Below are 26,270 nucleotides of genomic sequence, written 5' to 3'. Positions count from 1 at the left end.
ATTGGTTGGTAGGCTCCAGCAACCTCTGTGACACGCATAAGCGGAATAAGCAGTGCAGAAAAGGGGGAAAAAAAGAAAAAATATGGATCGTGAAGGCAGTGACCAGAGGGTCTGCATGCATCAGAAAGAGAAGATGTATTTTAATGTATCTATCTTACAATTGCGCTTGTTCCTCCCTTCCTTAGTTAGTTAGTTTGTGGCCACCCCTTAACAGACCACAGATCCAAGCACAAACTGTATGATGTAATAAAGATACGGATGTAACCCAGTGACAATAAAGGGATAAAATTGATGATGTATTGGGGGGAAAAAAGAAAAATGTGGTTGCATAATTGTTCCCCATGAACATTAACAACTAGCTCATCCCAGGGGGCAACTTTACCCGGGAAATTACAGATTTAAATTGGTGCTCGTGCGCGACACGGGGCATCTCGCGCTCATAAAGCGTTGAGGTAGCGGTGGCGGCTCTTCGGTCGGAGAGCCCCTGTGATCGGACTGTCTGGAGCCCCTCGTCTCCCTCTTACGCACAAGCAGACGGAGGCTGTGATTTGTCGGACTCGGCCCTCCCTCCACCAGTGGGAACTTATTAGGAGTTAGCGGGCGGAGCCGGCTTTCCTGAGAGGTAAACTGCGTGCGGTACAATTGGTGGGTCCGGTTACGGTGCTGTCCTTTCTCTTTTCCTGAAGGGGACAGCGAACAGTGAGGGCGAAACACTCCGTTAATTCACATCAGGCGAACAGACGGGACATTACCGGGAGTTAACATGTCGGGGAATAAAGACAGCGACGGCGGATGGAGGACATTTGTGTGGAATTCACAGAAGAAAGAGTTTCTAGGACGAACAGGGTGCAGTTGGTGTAAGTACCCCCCCCCCTTTAAATTAACCGCTATGGAGTTCACAGCTAGCCGCTGCTCGGTTCTGTCAGACCCTGATGTGGGTGGAAAGAGGGGATCTCAGCGGGATCCAGGTTCTCTCCATTTCCTGCTGTACAGGCAGCACCTGTTAGATCCACTGCTGTGACACACTGCGTCGTGACTCCCATTTTAATGGAGGCTGCTTCATGTAGAAGAGAAGTCTTCAGTGGAAAACCGTCTCCCATGACAGGGTTAGCTCACCAGACTCTCTAAGGTCGAATTTAATGGGAATAAAGATGATTATTGACTGAAAGTAGACCGTTGGCTTTTATGTTCAGCCCCACACACTGCTGTGGGAGAGATTGCCCGAGGCGTAGCCCCCATATCGGGCCATTCGTTAATAATGAAAAGGTCATCTTGAAGGGCAGTGTTGGTGGACTACAACTCTGTGCTATAACGAACAGTTGAAGTTGTGTTGGGTTCTTCCATGTCTCACTGCTATAGTCTTGTATTTTAGCTCACTGGTGAACTAAAACAGGGCCGTTTTAATAAGTAATACCCGCTCCTGTCTTGATGCCTTTCTACCTTTCACTCCAGCCAAAGATTAATGGATCCAGCTGTAATCCGTTTACCACTGTTACAATACTTTAAATCGAGGTAAGACTCAGTTAATAGGACCAGCGGTGGTTGTTGGTTTGATGAGCTAACTGTACAGCCTTACACATCACCAGTTAATTTCAGTAAACCCGTTAAACCGAGCAGAAGCGACATTTTCTCTCTCCGTGACTGAGGGCGGTCGGGTTCGGCCAGACGCCGCTTGGCAACACGGTGCTGGGGAGCCGATCACGACTCGCATGTCTCCAGGGCCGCCCCTCCGCGGCTCGCTCGGTCCCTACGAGAAATAACTCCGGTCGGCAGTTACATGGCAGAACAGCTGAAGTTGAATAAAAAAAGATGAACGAGGGGTTTATATTAGCTAAAGGTGAAACATCTGGCGAAAAATCTCAGCGGTGTTGCCGTAATGGGTGAACACACACGGGCTGCTCTTTTTTAGGTGAATTGTTTGAATTACACCGCAGTTTGACTGGTTCCGTGGGCAGTCGTGTAGTTCCACGGTTAGGACGGGTGCATTACAGGCTGTTTTTTGTCCGGGTTTGTCGTGGGTGGGGGGGAGCGGTGTCGCACCAACTAAAAGCGCCCACCAGCGTAAGCAACAGGTCCGCTTGTGCCCTTGAGTTTAAACCTTAACGGTCGGCCAGTGGGTGTCGCGAGGCAGCATTTGGGTGTCGCGAGGCGGCATTTGGGTGTCGCGAGGCAGCATTTGGGTGTCGCGAGGCGGCATTTGGGTGTCGCGAGGCGGCATTTGGGTGTCGCGAGGCGGCATTTGGGTGTCGCGAGGCAGCATTTGGACGAAACTATTTCTATTCCCGCTGTTTCCAGTAGGCGAAGTACAGGAAGCGACACATGTCAGTGTGAAGACGCGTGGTTCTGCCGCTAACTAGCGGTGTTTTTTTTTGTGTGTTCAGACGGTTGAGCCTGTCAGAAAAATGCGCTTTTAGACTGGTGAAGCTTTGACTGGGATACTACAACAGCGCCAGTGTGCGTGGAGAGCTCTCGGTGAGGTGTGAACGTGGTGACGGCCCCCTCACATCATGCTGCAGCACCAGTCTGGTGGGGGAGGTGCTCTCCATTCAAACTCAGCTCTTCACCACCAACAGGCCACTTTCTGAGCTACTTACATTTATGTCGTTGCTTGCAACAAAATGGTGCACCTACATAACCCACATGCCCCCACACAGAGCTGCTGTCTTTGTGAACCTTAACTAATGTGCTATGAATACACTCATACACACACAGGAGCCGCTGTTCTGCTAATTAACAAAGACATGTTATTGAAACTCTAACCAAGAGTCAGAGCTTGTCTGTCAGTGACTGCAGGTTCAGTTCCTCCAACATGCTTGTCAGAAATGTACCAGATTCCATGAAAAAAACAGTTCATCTGTGATTCAAAATCATTCACCTTACAACAGGTGGCCATGGCAACATTTTTATTTATAAAAGTCACCTCATGGTTGTAATCCTTAACAGTCCATCATCACATAAAGTGTCCATCCATACTGTGTTCCTCATATCGCTCCAGCTATTTTTGGTGGCAGGCTCACAAGAAAAAAAAGGTTGTAAATTTCCTTTGGTAGTTGGTGCTGTGAACACTTGTATCAATATTACAACACAAAATCCAGCATTGTCTCCAAAGCCTAGTGATTTAAAACTTATTCTGTTCTTACGTGCTAAGAAAAACTTATTCTGTGGTCATGGCTTCTCTGTGTTTTTGAATCCAGATAAACAGTGTTGAAATTGATGTTTGTAGCACGTGAGCCATGTTCTGTGAACTTCCTTTGTCTGTTGGAGGAGTTAAGGCTACAGCACTGAACCTGTTAACAACCCCGCCAAACTGGTTTTGCTGTGGGTGATTTGAACAGGAGACTGGCAAAAGGAGACATTTTGGGAAGGTGTTGCAATAGCAAACAGATCAGGCGATCATGATGCTAGAGGATGGCCGTTATGGGGCTATACAAATTCTGGTAGCAATCCCAAATGAGATTTGTTATTGATTGACGCGGCATATAAATAGCAGTCCTAGACACGTAACGTTTATTCAATAGATTTCAAAGCTCTGTGCCCTCGACAGCCATTCTCCTTTAAGAAAGACATAAATGTCATTCAGAATACTGTAATATGGTAATATATTAAAAATTAAAATGACTAGAGGTGCAAGGAAGATCACTAATCTCATTAATGCAAAAAGATCATTTATTCTTTTTTGTGTAGAATGGGATCAGGTTATGATCTGGATATTTTGCTTTTCATGTAGGTTTGGTTGTAAAATACAAATATGAAAGGAAGTAGGTTTTCATGTGAAACATGCTGATTCTGGGCATTCTTTGACTCAACCTCACCACAAAAACATGTCAAGACTACAGGGTTCCTTTGCAGACTTGTACTAGACATACACTATGTACAATATATGTTATAACATGGCAAAAGTGTTGAATTACTGTTGAAGTAGTATTTTTGTCTTAGTTTTTGATTTGGAGCAATATTAGATTAGATTAGATTATTGTCATTGCATATGTGACAGGTAAAAAGCAATGAAATGCAGATGTACATTAAATGATATATACTAAACATTTATAATCACATTTTCAACAGCTTTTCAGATGTTAACATTATTGTCAGTGTGTTTGATGTGTTGTGTTCAGTATCCTGTTCCAACACTCAACAACTTCGGTGAGAATAAAGTATGAATTAGTATTGTCGCATGCTTCAGATCCCTTGTATCATGACGACCTCGGGACTTATAAATAAGAACGATCAGGTTATTCTGCTTTATCGCTTCGGCACTGAACTTGACTGGTAGTAAGCAAACACGTGTTATGTTTGTGGCACGAGTGAAACCTGAGGGTGAAAGCAAAGCTCAGTGTGTTACGTGAAATTAGGACAGTGTTTTTATACCAAACCTGTTGAAGTGGTGGTGGAAGGGACTGTGTGTGTATGGATGGTGGCTGTGGCTCTGCTGACTGACTCATCCTGATCCGGAACCATGCCCTCCTGCTGTTGCATAATGGCTGTGGGATTTCAATTGGGTGGAAAAAAACTTGAATGAATGAAAAAAAGCTTCAATTGTTCTGAAGCAGCTTTACAATGAGATGATAAATCAGATTGTGGTGTGTAGTTAGTGGAGGTTGTATTGACTCGACCTCCCGGTTGTTTGCTTGGCTCCTTGAGGTTTGTCCAAATCTAGCTTGGCTAACAGTTGAGAGGTGTAGGACAAGAACCAAACCTTCTATTTAGGAAACTAGAAGCTGCTCTGATTCCTGCGGAACTGACCTCATGGTGCTCGATGAAAAGAACATTTTGTTCTTTGAAGTATGCTGTGTTCAAATCAAGTCTGCTTTTCCTTAATCTATCAGATGGTGTACGAAACAACACAACACTATGTCATCACTAACAGTCCAACCAACAGGTCAAAATATTCCATTTGCAATAACATAAGATTTCAAAAGGTAGCAGACTAATAAGCAACCAACAGTGAATCATCTGATTCTTGTCACTGCATTAACAAACTGCTCTCTTTCCCCACAGTTAAAATCATCTTGTTCTACGTGATATTCTACCTGTGCTTGGCTGGGATTTTTGTCGGGACCATCCAAGCGCTGCTGCTCACATTAAGTAACTACAAACCTACCTATCAGGACAGAGTCGCCCCCCCAGGTAAATCTGTTTGCCTTTTAATTCGATCTGTGTGAATGATCTCCTGGACTTATGGACATTTCATCAGCTGGTAGTCCAAAGCTGTAACAGGAGTTGTTTTATTTTGGGGTCTGGTGACGGTGTGGCTCTGCCTGGGTTACGGAGATAAAAACGACTGCTGGGGTGTGCCTTGAAGCAGCTACTCTATCAGAAGTCTTTCTGACCTCAGATAGGTTCAGCCATTTTGTCCTTCACTCCTCTCAGCCAGTCGATGTTTCCCCCCTCAGGCTACAGGGGAACGGTTTGTGACCAAAGCGATTCATGTGTGCTATGAATGTGTCACGGCCGGCATGTTTAATGCTCAGACACCAGTGTTTGTTCTTTGATAAATTGTATTCTTCCTGTCACAGCTGAGAGGCGTCGAGGGTTGTTTCTGGAGCGACTTTTGAATCTGTACTTATTAAAACTCCAAACCCTGCTGCACTCAGCCTATAAGTGTTTTAGAATTTCCTGCAAGCTTTGATGATGTAGATTTTAAGCACTCTGTCTTGTCTTGTTGTGCCAGTACTTGTTTGCACAGCACACACTCTAGCCTTGGCGGTATTTTTAGGAGTCATTGTAAACGACTGGCTCCATGCACACAAGTTAATTTGCCTGCTGTTTTTATTGTCAGCCGTCCGCTTTGACTTGAGAGTCAAGAGTAGCTGGGCAGAAAAAGAAGTACAGTATTACCAGTAGTGGCAAGATAAAGGAAGCAGGGAGTAGTTGGACTTTTTTTTTTTTTTCAGAGCCCAAGCCTGCCTCTCACTCTGGGGCTAAAAGTTTCCATTGTGAGAGAAACCCACGTGAGAGTGGATGGGTGGGGGCAGGGGATTGGTGAACTTTCACAAGCCACCACTGAAATTCAAATGAGTGAACGTTGGTTCTCTCTCTGTTGCACTTGGAACTTGCTCATAACCACAGCAACAAATGAATAAATGAATGAGCATAATGGCTTCTGAAAGTTACCGTATTTTCTTACCCATCACCTCATGCCCCTCCTCACTGAGGCCTCATGCACAAGGTCTGTGGAAAATTACTACAGTAAAGAGCTGACAGGGAGCATCTGAGGAAATCCTCAAGATCCAGCTTTGCATGTCATCCTAAGATAACAGACCAGAGACTCGCCCTAACAGCTCACTTATATTCAATTAGAGTGTAACCCCTGTCATTTTCTAATTGGGTTTTTCCTAATTTGTTGCACTGAACAATGTTTCTTATTTAATCAACTTTGTGTTTTTCAGGTCTATCACACACTCCACGCTCAGAGAAATCAGAAATTGCCTTCAAGATGTCTGATGAATCGACATTTAAGGATTATGTCAAAAGCATGAATAAATTACTGGCGATGTACGATGATGAGCTTCAGCTAGATCAGATGAAATATGAAGACTGTGGAGGCAAGTATGGTCCAGTCACACAGAGACTGTCCTGACCGGCTGATTCCTGAGTTCTGTCTCAAGTGACTGTAGACAGTTAAAAAAAAACACTTAACTTGTATTTTATAAAATTTGCTTCACGATTTAGGAAACATCCTTTGAGTTTAATGCAAATTTTAGTGAGAGAATAGATAAAAAGTGACTGTTGCTTGGTGTGAATGGTGTGCATAGTGGTTTATTGGTCTGATCTGTTTTTTTGTATCCTTTCCAGATATTCCTGACGCATACAGGGAACGTGGAAGTCTGGAGAATAATGCAGGACAGAGGAAAGCTTGCCGTTTCAGCAGATCTCTGCTTGGTAGCTGCTCTGGAATGATTGATCCATCTTATGGCTTCAAGGAAGGAAAGCCATGCCTTATTGTCAAGCTCAACAGGATCGTCAACTTCAGACCAAGGGTGGGTTTACTGCACCTTTACAACCTAGACTAGGTGATTACAGTTGCATTAACACTGATAAAGGTACTATAAAGAGAGCATAAACATGCTGGAAGTTGTAACATTAACACACTTTAATTTTGCAAGAGTGATGATGATGCTCTTGAAGAATCTTTACTAATAGCTACTAGATGTCACCCACTAAGATCTTACTACATGGCCACACATGTGACATGCAACTTGAAGTCAACCAGTTGTTTAACACATTGGAAGACAACTGAAACTTTAAAACAAAACAATGCTTTGTTAGGAATACTCACTTTATAGAAACACACAGCGTAAAAATATTACTACCATGGATGAACTAGCTTGTCACAGTAACCGTTCAGCTGCATGCTGCCTGTTTGATGAGTTGAATTATGAGTTTGTTCCTTAAATAAAGTAATAATAAATAAAGTTCTACTCTACTCTAAATGCAGCAAAGTCACAGTATGCACAGCAATGGGGACCTGAAATGGTTTCTATAAAGCCTCAATGACAACATAAACACAAAGAACAACTGTGTGCAGGATGCTGCTCATCATTTTGAGGCAGTTATTCAGATATTGAATTTCATTGGGAGTCTGATTCCTCAAGGACTCTGTACATTATAGTGTGACAAAAGCCATCTGATGAATGTCAAGAGATGCCACTTGAGTCTGAATATATAATCCTTTTCAACATGAGCATGATAATGTTATGGGAGCACTATATCACTGCAGTGCTCTTGGGGGCTGTACTGCACACCAAAACGTTTTCCCTGCTGAACAGGCCAACGCTCTCCTGAAAACAATTGGCTAAGAGCGCTTCAGGCGCAGGTGAGTTGTGGCACTTTGGTTGCCATGATACAGAATACCCACTGAAGCGACGGTGAATTTATGTGTTGCAAACGCTTGACTTTGCAAGTAGCTTTTGTTATCAGTAAATACTGGGTGTAAAATCCTAACCACTAAGATGAGTACTTAACTCTGAAAAAGAAAAGGGAGAAAAGGGATGTCTCTGTGGGTTCAGGAGATCTTTCAGGCAAAGGAATATTTTTGCAACAAAAACTTGGTTCAAGACCTGAACACTCATCCACTGTGGGTAAAAAGTCACAGCAAGAAGGGCAGTGGTTAACTCAAGAATGAGCGCAAATCATACTGCTTACATGTTTGTTTTTAGTATAGTGAAAGTATCTTGCACTACAACTGCAAACACCTCAGAAGTAGAATAGATTTGAGAGAAAATGCTTTGGCTTTGAATGTAACTTTTTATTTGTATCGTAAAGACACCACCGTTATACAGTCGACTTCCAGGAGTCAGACTGAATCACTAACTAGGATTACTTTTTAATACATTTACATCCTTACTGTATTCAAGGAACCATTATACATGAACATTGCTCAAAATAAATTCAATCCGCTATAAGTGTGAAAGGATGTGACCATACGTTCAGACTGCTCTTCGTTTTTATCTCTTTTTCTAGGCTCCCATCAACAACGAGTCACTCCCAGGGCCAATACAGGGCAAACTGCTACCCAACATGATCCCCATTCACTGCTCCAACAAGGTACGTTGGATCTGACAATGTCTGGTTATTATACATTAGTGTGTCATGCATACAAGTAGGAGATTTGTCTGAAGCATTATGCAAGAAAGGGTTACGTTTGAGCTCACACTCAGCTGTTGTGTTTGCAGAAAGACGAGGACAGGAACAAGATCGGAGAGATCAAGTACTTTGGTATTAGCGAAGGCTTTCCCCTCCAGTACTACCCCTACTATGGCAAAGTGCTGCATCCCCAGTACCTGCAGCCTCTGGTGGCCATTCAGTTTAACGTTACCCTGGATCAGGAGATCCGCATCGAGTGCAAAGTATATGGAGAAAACATCAACTACAGCGATAAAGACCGCTACCAAGGACGTTTTGATGTTAAGTTGACAGTCAAGTCGTGACCTCAACCGTGATGAGCACTCTCATTTTGAAACAAGTAAAATGTAGAGAATTAAAGAGTTCAGATAAACACCACTAGTCTTTGAACATTCATAATATACAGGACCTACACTTAATCTGTGTGCTTTACACCCGCTTTTCTGTGTTTGTCGAGGGTTAGAATGTAAAATACCAGAGTAGCAATAGCAAATATTTATTCTACTGTACATGAAAATATTCCTTGAGCCATGGGATGTGTTCATCTATTACTGTAAAACTGCAATTCCACTACTGACGTGTAGCGAGCTGTGTTTCTGTCCTCTCGTGCTTCATCCTAGTGTGGTTTCTAAATATTTTTGGAGTGTCCAGTGCTGTAGTCTAGTCCTGTTGTAATATCTTCTGTCTTATGTCAGCTTCCGTGGTCCAAGGTGTGTGTGCGTGCGTTCGTGTCTGTGTGCAGGCGTGTTAGTTTATGTGAGTGTGTTTGAGTGTGCGCTAATGTGCTCTGACTAACTGAATAACTAGTGTGGTACTCTGAACATTTAAGGCCCATGTATGAGTAAATGACTGCACTCCATGGAATCTGTTTTTTGTGTTTCTTCATACAAGTTGTTCAAAGTTGACTGTGGAAGGAGACACTTGTACACTTTCGTTGTTGTTCACCATTAGCTGTAGGATATGGTTTGATGACATTTCTGTTTGATACTCTTACAGATGTTCTTTCTTAATTCTTAGCATAGAGCTTTTTTGGGTCCAGCCTAGAAGACTGTCACCTCCGTTGAAACAGTGGCAACTTTTTGAAATCTGTTTTGCTGGAGACATCACGATGTGATGCTTCTAACTATTGAATGTTTTAGCCATTTTCATGGTGGAATAATTTTATATTTATGCAGTTGTACATTTTTTTCAGAGTTTAATGTATGAATCCAATACCAAAGTCGCTGGTCAAAACGTTACTTCAAAATATCAGAAGCAATGCAGTATCCCATGTAATAAGATGTCTAGTTGGTGTGAAAATACTTAATTCAATGTTGAAGATCAAAACACTTGTCAGGAGTTTGCTCTTGTCACTTTATTTAATCTGCATAAGGCTGAAACAATAAACAGAAAAAAGACAATTGTGAATTCTTTGCTATGTAGTTCCACTTGTCTTGTCGATGGTTCACCCGTCCAAAATCTTGAAGAAATACTGCACCTGTAAAAGAAATTGTAAATGAGCAACATGTAAGTATCAGCCAGTCCTTCCTTACTGTGACCAGAATAAGTGACGCTAAGAATTCTTGTCTGCACAAGCCCTTTCTCGGCCACTGCGAGCCCAATCTTGGGAAAAAGGCAGCTCAGTCGGTCACAGGCTAATGTTTAACAAGGAGGTATTTGTCCAAGCCACAGATCAGGAGTTTTCCTGCGCAATGACGCTTGATGGGTCGGACCCACTCCCAACAAAACAATGGTTTTGTTTCTAATTCCTCTGCCATTCTTGTTCTCAAAACCAGAGTGAGCCAAGGTTGCCCCAGCCCACAGAGCAGAGTCACGAGACTTGCATAAAGACAGGGCTTCAAAGAGCCTCGACAAACACAAGGTGATTATTTATACATGAACCAGAAGACAAAGAGCAAATCTATTTTGTTGGGCCAGAGTAAACACACAAGAAATGATGTGGGTGAGTTGTGTGACACACTGTACGTGATGGTGGTGCAGCACCCACCTCCAGGACGCTGTCTTCTGGGAGGTCTGTGCAGTGGACTGCATTTTTGACTTTGTCTTTGCCATAAAGAGCGCGGAGCGTGTCGGGACGAAGGTGGCGTGAGATTTCCTATGGAAGAAAAACAACTGAGTGTCACAGATGGAACTTCGCATTTAGTTCAGTGTCACAATAACATGACACACTTTGTGTCCCACATATCATGAGCTGTGTGGATAAGAGTTTCACATCCTGTGCTGCTGTATGTGACTGAGACAAAGAGATTACTCAGCAGATGGACATGTGATCTGTTGGAGGAAGTGATAAAATGCTCATCAGACATTTCTACACACAGGGTGGTGCCATGAACTGATTAAACTGATTCAAATTGTATGTGTTCAGCCATTTCATACAAATCTAAGGAGAACACACAATTCATCACTGAGGAGTTATACATAATAGTAATAAATATGTCTCATCTATTTAGATTATACTGCTACCCAGTGCACTTCTAAATCTAACAAGAACCGATGCGGTCAGAAACTACAACATCCCACGACACCCCTGAATTCAAAATTTTACCCTGACCTACTTGCATAGGTCGAAGATCAAGGCTCGTGCTCTGACTCATTTTCATTGATCAAAGCTGTAGCTTTGATGTATGGTCTTACTCACACTGGCCTTCTCCCTCATCTAGCTTATATTCCTGAGTGAACCAAAGTTGAAATTTGACCTTGACCTAGTTATCTCAAGGTCAAGGTCATCATTTCATTTTCATCCCCTTTGCTGCCCGAGTAATGTGTTTTTGGTTTCATCTTTCTATCTGCAACGGTTGCCAAGATATTTGGTAGACAAACGGACGGACTAATGGATGAAGACACAAACGCTGACAATTACAATACAACACCGCTTTGAAGCGGAATGTAATCAAGACCACACTCAAAAAAATAATACTGCATATTACTTAATTCAATCAGTGAAACACTTTTACACTTACAAATATTGAGTAGATATGAAAGCTCTCAAATCTGACGCTAGTCAAGTGCAATTTCCTCCGGGATTATTAAAGTATCTATCCATCTATCTATCTATCTAAAACAAAACCTGAGTCATGAGTAAAATATAAGTAATATTTTCTAGTACATCTGAACAAATTGATTTGGTTCAATTACCTACACAAATTGAGCAAATGTAACTGAATTTGGAGGGGTCGCATCCCAACACTAGGGGGGCCTGGCGGGAGCAGGATTCGAACCAGTGATGGATGGGTAATCTGTTTTCAAGACATCTGCTCTACCGCTCAGCTACTGCCAGAGTGAGAGCCCAGCGCCCCAAAATCCTAAAAAGCCGGAATCGGTTCCCTTCTGTTTACTTGATGTTTTTGAGTTGTTACTTACGTCTACAATAAAATTGAGTTGACTTGTTTAATAATTGCACTTATTGAAACTAACTGATATTTGTTAATATATTCTCAAAAAGGTTGGTGAAACATACACTTATTACAAATATTTAAACCATGTAATCTGTGACTCAAATAATACTTTATTTTAAGTAAGTAAAGTTAATTTACATGTGTCTATTTCACACAAATATTCCTGTTTGAGTTTTACTAAGTAATTTTGATGTAGTTACATCAAATACTCATCATGATGATATTCAGAATTTTTATTGAGCGTGCATAACTATATATTACTGTCACATTTACTTGGTCCTTGAATCATTTTTTAGAGTGCAGTTTCGGTGCCATTTCCTTTTCATTGCACAAAACAAATACATTTGGGGGGTTTGAGTTCTCTTGCTTTTGGTTTCTTCAGGTACATTTCTCTCCAGTGTGAGTTGAAAATCAGTTTCAAGGTCAGAGTCGGGTTCTCTTGCCCTTTGCTGCTCGGTGCCTCCAAGAAATTCAACCCTCCCACAGGGTCAGCCATGAGGGGAGGGACAACACGAGTATTTTTTTTCTCCAAGACAGAGACATCTTAAGATATGTTTGTTGTTATCAGCTCAGCAGGATAAAAAATAAAATGAAAATACTCAAAAGGGATCAAAATGAATTGGAATTGAAAAGTGTCTTCTTAGTTCCCATACATTCAACTAGGTTGAGTCCAGATTGCTTTACGTCAATGAAACATTTCTCATGACCGGCTCTTTATGAAACTCTTGTGGTTTATGGGAGAACACACAAAAGATGGGAACAATCTTCAAGGACATCCATCAGCCCAGCCTTCTCCTCTAAACCACTCATCATCTCTGAAAACAAAAGGCCTGCAGAGAACCAATCTCCTGCTTCAAGTTATTGTACCACATGACACCGCATTGACGACGAAAGAAAAGGGGGTGTGAAGGTTCAAGGACAAGGACTGTGGATCACCTGTGGATTCACACTTTAGTTTAGGACACTAATTTAAGAGGATTATTACTACAATGCGATACCATTCTACCAGAAAGCCAACAAGGTTAAATAATTTCTCATTTGACAGCAGACTGTATCAGAGGGTGAAGCCAGGCAGGAACAATAGGACTCCACCTGTGGCTGCTACGTGTGGTTCCTGTCTCTGTGCTGAGGGCTGTGCGTAACCATCTGCGCAAAGGCCCCGCCCAGGAAGTAGTCTGTTCTCCATGAGTCCAATGCTACATGACGCTAAAGCAAAACACGGCAAAGGGAAGATTTACCCAATGATATAACAATTCTTTGTCAAGTACTTCTCTCTGTAATTGCATTAGTTACTCATGAGTGGCCTGCAGTCAAGAGCTTAATTTGGTTTTAATGAGTCTTTGACTCTGCTGGGCCGACAATCTCCTAACGACTGCTGGGCTTTGTGGACAGGAAGCAGGGGCACGGTGACCTGGTGGTTACAGAACCATCAAGCAGCTGAAATGTCTCACGGCTGATCCTTCACGCACCGCTGGCTCTCCAACCTGCTGATGTGGGGACGGCAAGAACTAGTTTACCAAACGACTCTGTTAGCCTCGCTTTAAAACACGCTAGTCAAGATAAACTAAGGGACTCAACAAAATAATAGTCATCAACTTTTGACAATAAACAGGTGACAAGTAAGACATCTGGATGATTTAATCAGAACTCCCATAACATTCATTTAAACTTTGAGCCTCACTAAAGCACATACTAGCGCACATATAGTCCACTTTCATTTGATTTGTAACAGCCAAACTTTAAAATCTGGTGATCTGCATTTTTATTTGGACGTGTATCAAACTGCAGACACTTCACACAAACCAACCCTCCAAGTAGGTCCTGTTTGTTCTCTTCAAGATGTACAGGTTCTAGTCTGGCCCATTCCACATCTTTCCACAATGTTTCTTGGAAATGTGTTCAGCTTTTTTTGTATAATTATGGAAAATAATAGAAATAACCTTTTATTGCAATGTTAAGAAATTGTAAAAAAAATCCTAGATTGACCACTTTGGTCCTGATCCACACAAGAAAATATAATGGGCTGTTTTTCCTGGCCCAATCCCTCATAATTTGTGGAAATCTGTCCAAGTTTTTGGGTAATCCTGCTGACGAACAACCCAACAACCAGAAGGAAGCGGGTGAAACACGTACTTTGTTGGTGGAGGTAAAAGTAAGAGCAATAGAAGTTTTAAAAGAGGCTGATTATTGATTCAGCGTGTGAGGCCTTGGGATCTGGAGCTGATCTAACTCTATCAAATCACAGCTTTGTTGGAATCCATCTTCTTGTGATTTTATGACTTTATACAGCCTTTTATTATTTTATTACCAGCACTACTACAACTTCTAGCAATGTCTGCTGGCACAATCCCATGTCATTTTATTGCACATAAAGATTGTAAGATAATGAAAAAGGAACCTGTCCCTATTTCCAAAATTAAGACTGTACAAAAATAGGTGAATGTTAAATCATTTAGAATGTTACCACTGTGGAAACTGCCCAGTTTCACTGCAGCCTCCACATCATCCTGCAAAGAAAAGAAGCAACACCAATATTGAATCAGATTACAGGTAAGTTTAATTAGCTTTACTGGTTTTCAAACTCATCCAGGTAAGAGCAGCCACTTGTTTTTTCCAGTCTCTTCTGAAGTTAGGTCCTCAAACTACACTAACTTGACCGTGGCCATGAGAGACGGCTGACATTTAGCTCCACAACAGCATTACATAGATGGACCAAAAATCAATAGGAAAATCATATTTTTAACCGACATGACGGAGGGAGACATTCTGAGCCTCGTGTAACACGAAGCCTTTGATGATCTAAGATGAAGTGAGCCAGGACAGCGAGCTGACCACCATGCACCGGTGATTTATTGGGCTGCTGATTCCAAGAGGAAGGGGATACTTTGAGACACAAGAAGATTAAAAACTGTGGAAGAAAGTGCAGGACAGGCTGGGGTCAGGATTGGCAGACGGAGCACCTCTGCGTCTGTCCACTCTGATATCAGGACACAACACATATCAGTACTGAGAGTGTGATGCAGGGCAGTGACGCCACATACAGTATGTTGTGCCATATATTTAGCCATTTTAGCTCTTTTCTGTGGGGGGGATATGAATGGCGAATTGATCTACCATCATCTTTAATATGAGAAATCAATCCAAGTATTTTCCTCTACATTCATGTGGTGATTCACACACGACCTTTGTTGTTTATGTTGTTTATAGATCAGTCTGAAGTCTGGAATTAATCAATAGCCCTTAACTATTAAAAAGACATTCTGCCGGCTTCATGCAGTCTGCTCTTATAGAGTTTGTCCCTTCCAGGCTGTCAGTCTGATAATGATGTCTGAAATGTCTTTACATGCTGCTTTTGATGAGAATACATTCTGTTCCTCAGCTCTTACAACACAACACAGAGGAACAATGTTAAATGTGCACACACACACACACACACACACACACACACACACACACACACACACACACACACACACACACACACACACACACACACATACACACACACACACACACACACACACACACACACACACACACGTACATGCTCTGCTTGTGACCTCATCAGTCAACCTCCAACACATTGATCTGAGCCAGTGTTTCATCTTTGAGATCTCAGCGTTGCAGTGACTTTCCATTTATCTTGTGTAATAATTTGAGGAACCAAGGTAGGCGTGCCAAAAACCGTGGCTATTTACCAGACAATAGTGAGGTGAGCCAGAGGTTATGAAGCAAGGAAACTGCTTGACCTCCCAGTTAGTCAATGGAGTCTGAGTCACTGAAATAGGTTAAAGAGGTTCTAATGGAGGAGGAAGCCTGGAAACAAAGGACAGCAGCTGAAGGATAGCCCCTCTGGCTGCTTCCTGAGTGATCAAATACAATGAAGAATTTCACACTGAATGTCTGCACTTACTGCATATATATAGTTATCCTTGTATAGAATTCTTAATGGTAACAGCTACCATGGTAATCACTTACTGTATATAGGGACACCAACTAGCAAAAGATGCGCTCCAAAATAAACTTTAAAATAATGTTTGGGTGTGGTTTGAAAAGTTCAACTATCAACTGATCAACAACTGACAAAAAAAATAAATGAATCCAAACAAAAAGCAAATTTCTCATGAAAAGCATCCTGGCATTTCTGGAAAAATTAAATGACTCCAGAATACGTGGAACCCCATAAAACAAACAACAATTTCAAAGTTTCACGTATTTCACTCACAACCGCAGTCACTGGGAGCAGACGGAGCCGGCAGCTGGCAGACATCAGGAGAAACATTCAGCTCACACAGAATCGTGTTCGCTGGATACAATAAAGTTGTAATTTACATCATCAAGCCGACCTACAGAATCTTAGTTACGCAAAGATTCTAAGTATATTCACTGCTTTGAGAGTTAGACGCATCTGTTTCTGTGAAATGTTTAACATCTTTTACAACAGTGAAACTGCAGTTGGATAGAGTCCAGAACACATTTCACCATGGGGACAATAGAAGATATCATAAAATAAATATAAGGCTCCTAAAAAGGCAACAATATTGTTAGTTACAGAAAAAAAAATTGCATTCAGTTTTCATTCTGGAAGGTCTGACATTACAGACTGTAAAAATTTATATAAAACATAGCTATTTATAAAATTAATATGAATTCTACTATATCTTTTTAATTTCTGATTTCTTTGAGTGCTTTTTTGTATGAAGATGATTTAAAAGATAAAACAATCACAAAAGCCTTCAGTAGAATCTTTTGTTCCATATAATGAATCCATCTGGACAAAAATATGATGAAAGTAATTAATACAATAACAGAGGTCGTTTGAAAAGGCTTAATTATTTTGGCATCAATGAGTGCTGGTTGTCTCGCGTCACATGACCTGGAAATCATTAGCCAATTAGTTAACCCTTCCTGCTCTGTGGCTGCAGTCAGCAGCACCTGATGGTGGAGTTCAGAAAGCACAACACAAAAGTAAATAAAATATAACAATAAGGGGAACAATAGGAAGTTGTAACATGAAAAGCTGGCTGGCAGCTGAGTCACAGACTGTCGAACATGTCGGTGTGTTAATTAGAGATAAATAGTGATTAGAAGCAGAGAGTTGAATCATTAGGTGTAAAATCCCAGTGGAGTAAAGCTGCAGCGCCGCTTCCCCTGCACGGCACTTTATTTAACAGGTCAACGCTTTTATCTACTCAAACAACCACAAAACTTTCAGTACACACTTTAGACAAAGTAAGGGTTAACACAACATCATCCAAGTCACCACATGTTTACTCTGTCTGATTCGGGGTTGTTCAGAATCAACAGGACTTTTTCTTTGAACTAGTAACAGCTTCAAATATTGAGTAAATAAAATGCATGCAGCTCCTCAGTAAAATGACTTCCTGCTGCCAGACTGAATGACTTTGTCAGCCAAAGTGTCTCAACCTGACATCCCGTAGTAAAAAGTAAAATAATTTATCCATCCTCACTCAGGACACAAGACGGGGACAGACACCCAACTGGCTCTACCCCCCTTGGGGATGAGTGTGGGACTAACCAGTGGGCTGACCTTAGTTTTAGCTTCACTCTGACAACAAGATCATCTGAAAACCTTGAAGGAGGATGACGGATTGGTAATCTAAAGACCATACACAGATTTTCAGGAGATTGAAGCCTACTATGCACTGGTCAGATAAGATTCTGATACCGAATATGACAAGATTAAAAAAAAAAAAAGATTGGACTCACTGGATCGGCCGGCCCACAGAATTCCCTGAATGATCGAGGAGCATCTGTGCCACGGATCTCCAGAACCATGCAAGGTCCAGAGCACAACTCTGTCACCATACTCTGCAGGGAGAGGGAGGTCATTCAGCCAAAAGATTAAATCACTCGACTTCTTTTCAGTCAAATGAAGCATTAAACTGATAATGGCCCTACACAACAGCTCTGCTTAACACTCCACTATGAACAAAATCTGAGGTCTGCCACTCTAGCCAGATGGTAAAGCAGCGTCTGTGTTATTACCATAACACAATGTAACAGAATTATACAGGCACTTGCTATGATGGCACAACAATATAGTGTTTATACTCACGGTATATTCTGTGACGACACCTTTATACACTTCATAGAATTCCTCGGAATTTGCCCGATCCATGCTGAACTGTGAGACGAAAGTATTACTCATGAGAAACAAGAGAAGCCGTGACTGTTTGACCTGGAATATAGATTACAGGGTCTGCTCTAAACTCTGATACTGCATGAATGGCTAATATGATTTATCTATTCCCAGTAATGCTGACCGATCTCCATGCAGACACGGTGAAACCCGATTGATTTATTTGTCGCCTACAGCTCAAAATGTGCATTGAATGTGATGTAGTAAAACAAGCGGACTGTCAGAGGTCATCGTCTGCAGCAAAGTTGGAATGTATTCTGGTCCTGAGTTGCACTTTTACCATCTGAAGCGCTGAGATTTCAAATCCGGCAGCAGATATGGAGTTGAGGATCTTCCCAGCGAGACCTACGAATACATGAACCACGATTATATCAGTGATCTTATATGATCCAGAAGATGACACAGACAGATAAGTCAGGTGTTCACTGCTACGCTAACCAAACAGCGTCTGGAGCTGCAGTCACACCATAAAGGTAATACATAAGAAATGTCAAGCTTTGAGTGCTGATGTGCTGTAGAGCTATCACTCACTGAAGAACGAGCCTGTCCTCCATACGTCCTGTCTATTACCGGTGGGGGTGACATTATTTTTCTTTTCCAGGCGGTACTTTATTTGTCTAATCTCTGTGGCTCCAGATTATCATATAAATGGCAGCAGCGCACTGACAAACGTACAGCAGTCACAGTGAAGGTCAGACTCCTGCAGACACGTAATTAAAAGAGCAATTTCACGCTAATGTCCTGATCAAACACAGCCTGTGTAGTCGGAAGGCAGGATAGTGTGTGTGTCTGTGTGTGTCTTTGTGGGTCCTCCTGAATGTTGCTGTTTGTGATCAGGACTGTCTGCAGTGAGGACTGTCTCTTCAGTGGGTAATGGATCAGTTACAGTCCAGTTGTGTGTGAGTGTGTGAGTGAGTGTGTGTGTGTGTGTGTGTGTGTACTAGTTAGGTAACCACCTCCTATATGGATGAGAATACGCACTCCAAAACAGCTGGTGCTGTTGCTAGGAGATCCTATTCTGGGTGCCTGGCAACAGAAGCTTCTCTATTCCAGTCATGTCTGCTGAGAGCGTTTTCAGTCACTGTGTCCTTTGTCGACGCTGAGTGGCGCCGCCCTGCACACGTCGCTACAGCGTCATCGGACGCTTTCCTTCTCTTCCAGTGAAATCAAGACCACCTTTTGATGCAGTTTCTTTTCCCTCAGACTGACGATGCTGGTCAGGCTCAAAATGGGATGCTAATTTCAGCTCAGACCAAACGTAATGTCTGACATCTGAATAAAAACACCCTGTACCCTAAAAAGAAACAGCTCTCTAAAATGACAATTATGCAGCTCCGGCAAAATACCTGAATGTGTACTTTCTGATTTATTCCTTTGAGCTGGAGTTATTCTTTACACCACAGAATAGGCCCACTTTATTCCGATCACATGAAATGGGTCCAGCAAAGGCTGACAGGACGACAATGCTGTCTCTAAAATCTGTTCCCACTTTACAGCCGTTCAAACCAGATGAGTCGCACGAAGGGAATGTGGCACATCTGTAGCCTCAAATTTGCTCATTTTTGCTTTGACTCTGACAATATTTTCGAATCACGTGTCATCTTTTTTGTCAGTTCAATACACAGACTCCTGGCAGTCCAGTAGGCGTGTTTAAGGAGCTGCCACGGTTGTGTGTCAGTGACTAACAGAGCTGTCAGTCATTCAGCAGACAAATAAGCTTTGCAGATATTATGAAGCTGCCAGGCCCTCGCCAACACAGCAGTACCTTCATGGAAAAGTTTTTAGTAATTAGTCACTTTTGAACTTGACATTGAAGAGCTGAGAAGGAAGCCTGTAAGGCACAGATCTTTCTAACACCACTAGTGTTTACCGTCATTAATAAAAGCTACAGCAGCACCAGTGCAATGAATCCAAACACCCTCCTGATATTTTGGGACAAATTTAATTTACAGCACATTGTGAGTGGCTCAGTCGTGCCAAACCCAGCATTCCCATATTTGTCGGAGGAGGTTCTCTTTCAGACTCCCTTCTCACACCAAACACGTCAACATGTCAGAGCAGGAAATGGACAGGTGCAGGAGCAGTAATAACATTTTCAGTGGCGTCATTCCAACTAGGTGTGGCAGAACATCCAACCAGTGAATAACACTCACAGGAAAAGTATCCCAACGTAGTGAGATATAAAACTGACATTAATAACCTGACTGTGGTTCTGTGAGAAATTAAAAAACCTTTCAACACCATTGCAGGAGTCATGGCTTTACTCCCTTTCTAGCCCTGCTTGAATAAGCTTTTTAAGGCAAAGGTGTGTAGTTCCCAGTTTGTACCAGACCGTTAGCCAAAAATGGCAAAACAGTGTTTTCAAGCAAGTTTCAGAGTTTCTAATAATGTCACCTAATGCTGTGCAAATATTCGATTTATCATGGTCAAGTTATCATACATATAAAACAAATTACAGTATTTTCTGCACTATAAGGCGCACTGGGCTATTAGGGGCACCTTCAACAGATGGCCTATTTTAAAACTTTTCATACATAAGGCACACTGTCAGTTTTTGAGAACATTAAAGGCTTTTAGTTGCGCCTTATAGTGCAGAAAATACTGTAATTCATGTCTACTAAATGTATCTGTCCAAATCAGATAACAAACAAATAACCACTGAGGGAAACATTAGAACCAGGACTAAAGATTAAATTGATTTACATGGGGCCATGCTGAGCTTGTTTATTTGAATGGAATGTGTCTGGACTTATATCCTGAACAAGCAGTCCAGGTCTCTCCTCGGCCCACAACGTTCTGTGTGAATATTAAGCCCTGTCCAGAAAAATTCACATTTCACAGGTCAGAGCTCCGGTGGCATGCTCCAGGAACGGGGATCAGGGCAGGCATTTGGAAAAATCCAAAGACAAATTTGGTAACAATGTGGTGCCTCTGTGTGACGCCCGCTTTAACAGGCAGGGGAGGGACCGACACACAGGTCAGTGGACCCAGCAGTAAAATCACAGACATCAACAGGCTCGTTTCTAGGTGAACTGAGAGAGAAGTACAGGTTAAGGTTAACAGATACGGTTGTGTTCCCTACCTTCTGATATGGCGTGAGGTTTGATGATGCAGCATGTGCAGTCTGTATAGGAGGCTGTGTTCGAGGGACCGTGTCCAGTTGTAGATGGGAAGAAAAATTCAAGTTCCTGAGGAAGTAAACGGAAAAAAACAATCAAATTTAGAGTGCATCATCATTTCTGGGAGTGAGAGGACACATATGAGCACGACTAGTTTAGCTTCACGTCTTTACTCTCGCTGCTGCAGCAAGCGAGTCAGAGCCATGTCCAACATTTTTGATGCCATCTGTTCCAAACTGGGCGCGAACACTCTGCGTCGCCTCCTTCCGTGCCACAGCGGGGTCCCCGGGTCCCAGGAGCCTCCTCCAGATAGACATGGCTTCATCGCCCATCAGCTCCATGGCAACCACGGGGCCCGAAGACACAAACTGCACCAGGTTACTATGAAATAGAGCAATAATGAAATGACTCATTGGCGTAGGGTAAGCGATGTTTCTCCCAGCGGAGGTGAATCCGTGGTGACATTCAGTCACCATGGTGTCGTTGGGATTACTGTCACAGGCTCAGTTAATGACGCTGGCTGACACAAAATCTTCTCTGCTGTTCAAAACTCATCATTTACAGGCACTCACTTGAAGAAAGGCTTTGACTGATGTTCCACATAAAGGTCTGCTGCTTGGCTCCTGTAATGTAAGAAATCCATAAACCCTGGAGTTAATTAGATGGCCTCAGGTAGACATTGTGAAGGCTACGCAGAAACACTACTGACAAAGGGCAAATGTGCATAATTGATCATGCTCAGTATGTGAAATGTTAGCTTTTAAAATGTGAGGAAGAAAGGTTGTTCTACTACCAATACTGACATATGATGGGAATGCTAAGAATTTTAAAACATATGTTTTTAGGCATGTTCTATTCTTTTATTCTTGGCAGAAGGCTTAGAGTCAGCAAATCATTTTGCTGATAATAAACAGGATAGCTTTACTAAACCCCCCCCCCCTCTTAAAGTTTTAAATACAATGGAAAGTGGGTAATGCTAAACGTACAGTAAGTAGGAGGATTCGGAAAGAATGGGGTAGAATAAATTGAGATACAGTTACGAAAATAAATGAAATACTGTATATGAAATTCTTAAATCAAATTTTCCTCTCTAAAACTCTAAAATTAACCTCAGAATTTTTATTAATCCTGCCTCATCGTAGAATCTCAGAACATTTTTCTTCTTATTCACCTGCAGGGGAAACTATTCAAATTCCTGGCTGGTGCTTTATATTGGAATTTTTGTCAACAGAAATTACACATGTTCTGATTGTCTGTTCTGTTTGTTTGTTTTTCTTTGAGGCGTCACCGTGGAGACAAGGTCATACAGGACAACTTAATGAAACCTTAAGCCTCTCCAATGTCCTCCTGGATCCAAATTTAGTCAGCTGTGGCTCTTCCTGTGGTTTGTTTGTCCCTGTTAAAACCTGATTTTAAAGGATGCACTTTTTCTTCATTTGACTCAAGTACTGTACTGTACTGATTGTTAAGCCCATTGAAGCCCTGGGAGCTGCTTTTGAACTGTACAAATCAAACTGACTCGATAGTTATGAATTTCACTCTGGCATTCAGGCATAAAGTGCTTATTATATGTTCTGCTGCGAGTCTGTAATAGCTTTGATTATGTAAATGCACCACAAAACCAACACCTGATCAAGGTGTTAATGAAACACCAGCCTTGTCTGCCACTTGCATGCTGTACGCTTTGCATGTGAGACTGACACCCAGGAGCTCCTGTCTACCTCCTGAAGAAGTCACATTACCAGAGTATGACTTAAGGCGTGACTAGTTTTGACCTTACCATGTCAGTTTAGTCATTTTAGCTTTGGTCACAATCAGGTTGGAGGCATATATCAAATCGATGACATCCCCAATCTTGTTGATGACGTCAGGCTTTATCAGAGCAAGAGTTCTGGATAATTAGAGAAATGTTTAAACAAGACGATCATGTCAGGGAAGCCGATAAGAGGATAATCAGACACCCTAACAGCAACATGTTCACACGTACGTTTTCAGATGGGTGTAGAAAATGAAGGGTGAGTAATGAATGTCAATACCACAAATAAGAAGCAGGCAAATTATTAGCAAATATTGTGTGAAATAAATCAATATCAGAACATAAAAGCCATACCCAGTGAAATACTACTGTATTTTATATGTTGTTTTGTTGAAAAGGATTGGGAATTAAGTCAAATACATAGAGGGTTTTAGTGTGTGGGTGTGCTGCTTCAGTGTCTCTTTCAAAAGCAAATAAATCATTAGTATGTTTTTCAAATTAGACACTGCAACAAAAGTTAACACAAACTATCTATTAAGACAAAACTATGAATGAAACCTATGTAACAGAATCAAATAACTAAATCTAATCTAATTTAATCTTGACAATAAATACAGTAAACACAGTGTTTAACAATGCACTACACTAGTTTTGCAAAAGTAAATTGTAGATCAAAATAAAAGACCTGCACCTGAGGACTCAGTAGAAAACGCAAACATTTGTACAATCTGTGAGGAATTCTGGACTAAACTGAAAAAAACCATGTGAGAATTTACAGTCACCAAGATTATCAGACACAGTTATGCAAATTATTTCCAAGGTAATGTGGAACTGTGAGGCTCGTAACTGAGAGCACTGAGCAGACTTAACACACAGGCACACAATCAAACCTTTCTTTTTTGCTGCCCAGTTTGTTTGCTGTGTACTGATCTCCATAGTCAATCAGATTAAGCTGCCGTGAGAACACATTCACTCGATTCCCGACAAATAAATCTTCTGGATGGAGGTCGTCATACTTGGTCCTTCTCAAGAATATCCGCTGGTTTTTTAAATCAAACTGCAAATCAAAATAATGACATTGTTGGATTCAACAATTTTTTAATTGCTGATGAAAAAATAATAAATTTCTCTATGAAAAACATCCCAGAATATAAAACATGCTTCACAAACATGTATGTGCAGTTTCTCAGATTTCAGGAGTGAAAAAAATGTCAAAATTCTATCCATGTTTGATTAACGTCATCCAAAAATATTGGACATAAAAATATAAAAAAGAATTATGATTTTTCCTTAAATACCTAAAGCTTCCGGCTAAGAAAAAGTAGCTCAAAAAGATGCTGCAGTTAACATCAAATGTTGATGTTGTTGGAAAACCCTTACCATCTCCACTGAGCTGTTTTTAGGGTAGTAGAACAGCTGGAAGCGCCGTAAGAGAGCCGCAGGACGGTCGTACCACTCAGTAAGAAACGCATAGCGATCTTCCTGTAACGGTAAATCAATTACAGAGCAAATCAGATGAATAATCAGGCACGAAATAACTCACACTCAACTTCAGAATATGAAGAGAAAACAGTGAGAAGTATAATCCAAACTCTTTAAGGTAAAGCAGCATCTCTGTGCCGTATTTTTAGAGAGGCGAGGTTAAATATATAAAAAGTCATATTAGAAAGGTTCTACTCATTTTGGGCATTTAACCAACAGATTACACTGTTAACACTTTTGGTGCTATTTCATACTGTTCACTGTGTCTTCTTACTTTCACATCTAAAAAGGCTTTCATTATATAAAAATCACTTCAACAACAAGTCCAGATTTATTTTGGTCAGAGTTAAGTGATTGTTGCAAAGTAATGCAGTGCAGAATTCATACCCAACCACACCTCAGTAATATGACTAAAATTAATGTGGAATTGATTGTCACCAAATCTAGAAATGTCTTTATCTACTTTAAAGCATTCAGAATACTAAATGTTTCCTAAATGATCCACTATCAACAAGTGAGGACTAGCAGATATGATTTTATTACAAGTTCAAAATGTAGTAGCAGTAGTAAATAAAATGTGATCACCTTAATGTAAGTGATCAACTTGTGTAAAGATTATACCTTTATTTACTTAAATGACAGTTCTTTTGTTAGCAGCGTCACCTCATAGTAACAGAGTTCAGACAGTCAGGTGAATGTTGTGTCTGTGGAGGACAACCTGTTGAAGGCGTGTAGTTGTAGTCTGTATCTTGTTACCTTGGTTACTTAACTTGACCTCTGTGACCCTAACGAAAGAAAATAAACAACCTATTTCTCTCCAGACACGTATGACCATAAAGAGCGTAAGCCCAGACATCAGCTGATCAGATATTCGAACAATTATTGATTCTAATTCATAACACTGGGTAAGTAGTGATATGTAATATTTAACTAAATTGACAGCTCAAAACTTGATCTCAACCTAATCTGAATTTGTTCGTCTAATACTGTTTTTTTTTTAAAACTGTACTATTACCTAACGTATAATAAACAACATGACAATACAAATTACAACATACTTTTTCTTACGATTAGATCACCTCTAATCTGACATTTTAAGGCAGAAATTACAGCCACTGTATAAATGAGCAAATACAAAGGTTACATCGTGAAGCTGGTTAATGCTCACCTATTAAAAATACTTAAAACTGTGTAGTAAGTACTATTACACTGGCGTCTAGATAGTAAACATGTGTTAGTCTGAGTATCCATCAGTTAATATGTGTAGTCCATATGGTCACTCTAAGCACATACAATCACTGTGTCGATCGATGTTGATCAATTGTTAATCATTTCAATGTTGTGCTAGTTCATGCTAGCAAGCGAAGGCTAACATTATATGGGCTAAATGTTAGAATGTTGTTTATATTCAGTCGATTCGTTGAGCGGTGAGTTTGTCACTAAGTCACATCCATACCTGTTAGACAGCAAAGTGATCTTCACTTACCATGTTTGCTAAATACAATAATTTTACCAGTCCCAATAGAGTTTTCAACTAGCAAATGGCAGCCGCCATGTTTCGTTTCTATAGCAACTGTGGTGGCATGGTAAGGTACGTTCAAGAGCATTCAAATAATAATGTAAATGATAACTCTCTTGCTACTGGAGCAAATCGAGTTTCCCCACTTCATGAACGTAATCGTTAAAACATGTGAATACAAAATTAGGTTGGTAGATAGCTACAAAAATGT

The 26,270-nt window shown here is 41.2% G+C and overlaps 2 protein-coding genes across 5 annotated transcripts; one reads left to right on the top strand and one right to left on the bottom strand.

Moving 5' to 3' along the window:
* The first annotated feature begins 469 nt into the window (after window positions 1-469).
* atp1b1a (ATPase Na+/K+ transporting subunit beta 1a) lies at window positions 470-10,025 on the top strand. Its single transcript, XM_068320494.1, has 6 exons — window positions 470-857; window positions 4,999-5,127; window positions 6,390-6,545; window positions 6,796-6,980; window positions 8,464-8,547; window positions 8,676-10,025. The coding sequence occupies exons 1-6, from the start codon at window positions 764-766 to the stop codon at window positions 8,928-8,930; spliced, it is 903 nt and encodes a 300-aa protein (XP_068176595.1). The 5' UTR covers window positions 470-763; the 3' UTR covers window positions 8,931-10,025.
* nme7 (NME/NM23 family member 7) lies at window positions 9,964-26,123 on the bottom strand. 4 transcript variants are annotated; one of them, XM_068320490.1, is made up of 13 exons: window positions 26,027-26,073; window positions 25,259-25,325; window positions 24,439-24,540; window positions 23,949-24,115; window positions 23,083-23,193; window positions 21,875-21,925; window positions 21,476-21,683; window positions 21,266-21,371; window positions 18,464-18,528; window positions 18,100-18,168; window positions 17,751-17,852; window positions 10,613-10,720; window positions 9,964-10,102 (listed from the first exon to the last, which is right to left on the bottom strand). In XM_068320490.1, exons 3-13 carry the CDS (start codon window positions 24,439-24,441, stop codon window positions 10,070-10,072), a joined length of 1,023 nt encoding a protein of 340 aa, XP_068176591.1. In that variant the 5' UTR covers window positions 24,442-24,540; window positions 25,259-25,325; window positions 26,027-26,073; the 3' UTR covers window positions 9,964-10,069. The 4 variants fall into 4 exon arrangements, with proteins under 4 accessions (XP_068176591.1, XP_068176590.1, XP_068176593.1 ...); XM_068320489.1 differs by lacking the exon at window positions 25,259-25,325 and having other exon boundaries at window positions 26,027-26,123; XM_068320492.1 differs by lacking the exon at window positions 26,027-26,073 and having other exon boundaries at window positions 25,297-25,317.
* Between the last annotated feature and the right edge of the window lie 147 nt (window positions 26,124-26,270).

Source organism: Antennarius striatus, chromosome 7, assembly GCF_040054535.1.
Source record: "Antennarius striatus isolate MH-2024 chromosome 7, ASM4005453v1, whole genome shotgun sequence".
NCBI classification, from domain to species: Eukaryota; Metazoa; Chordata; class Actinopteri; order Lophiiformes; family Antennariidae; genus Antennarius; species Antennarius striatus.
Note: the sequence above shows the minus strand (reverse complement) of the source record. Positions and strands in the feature narration are given on the sequence as shown.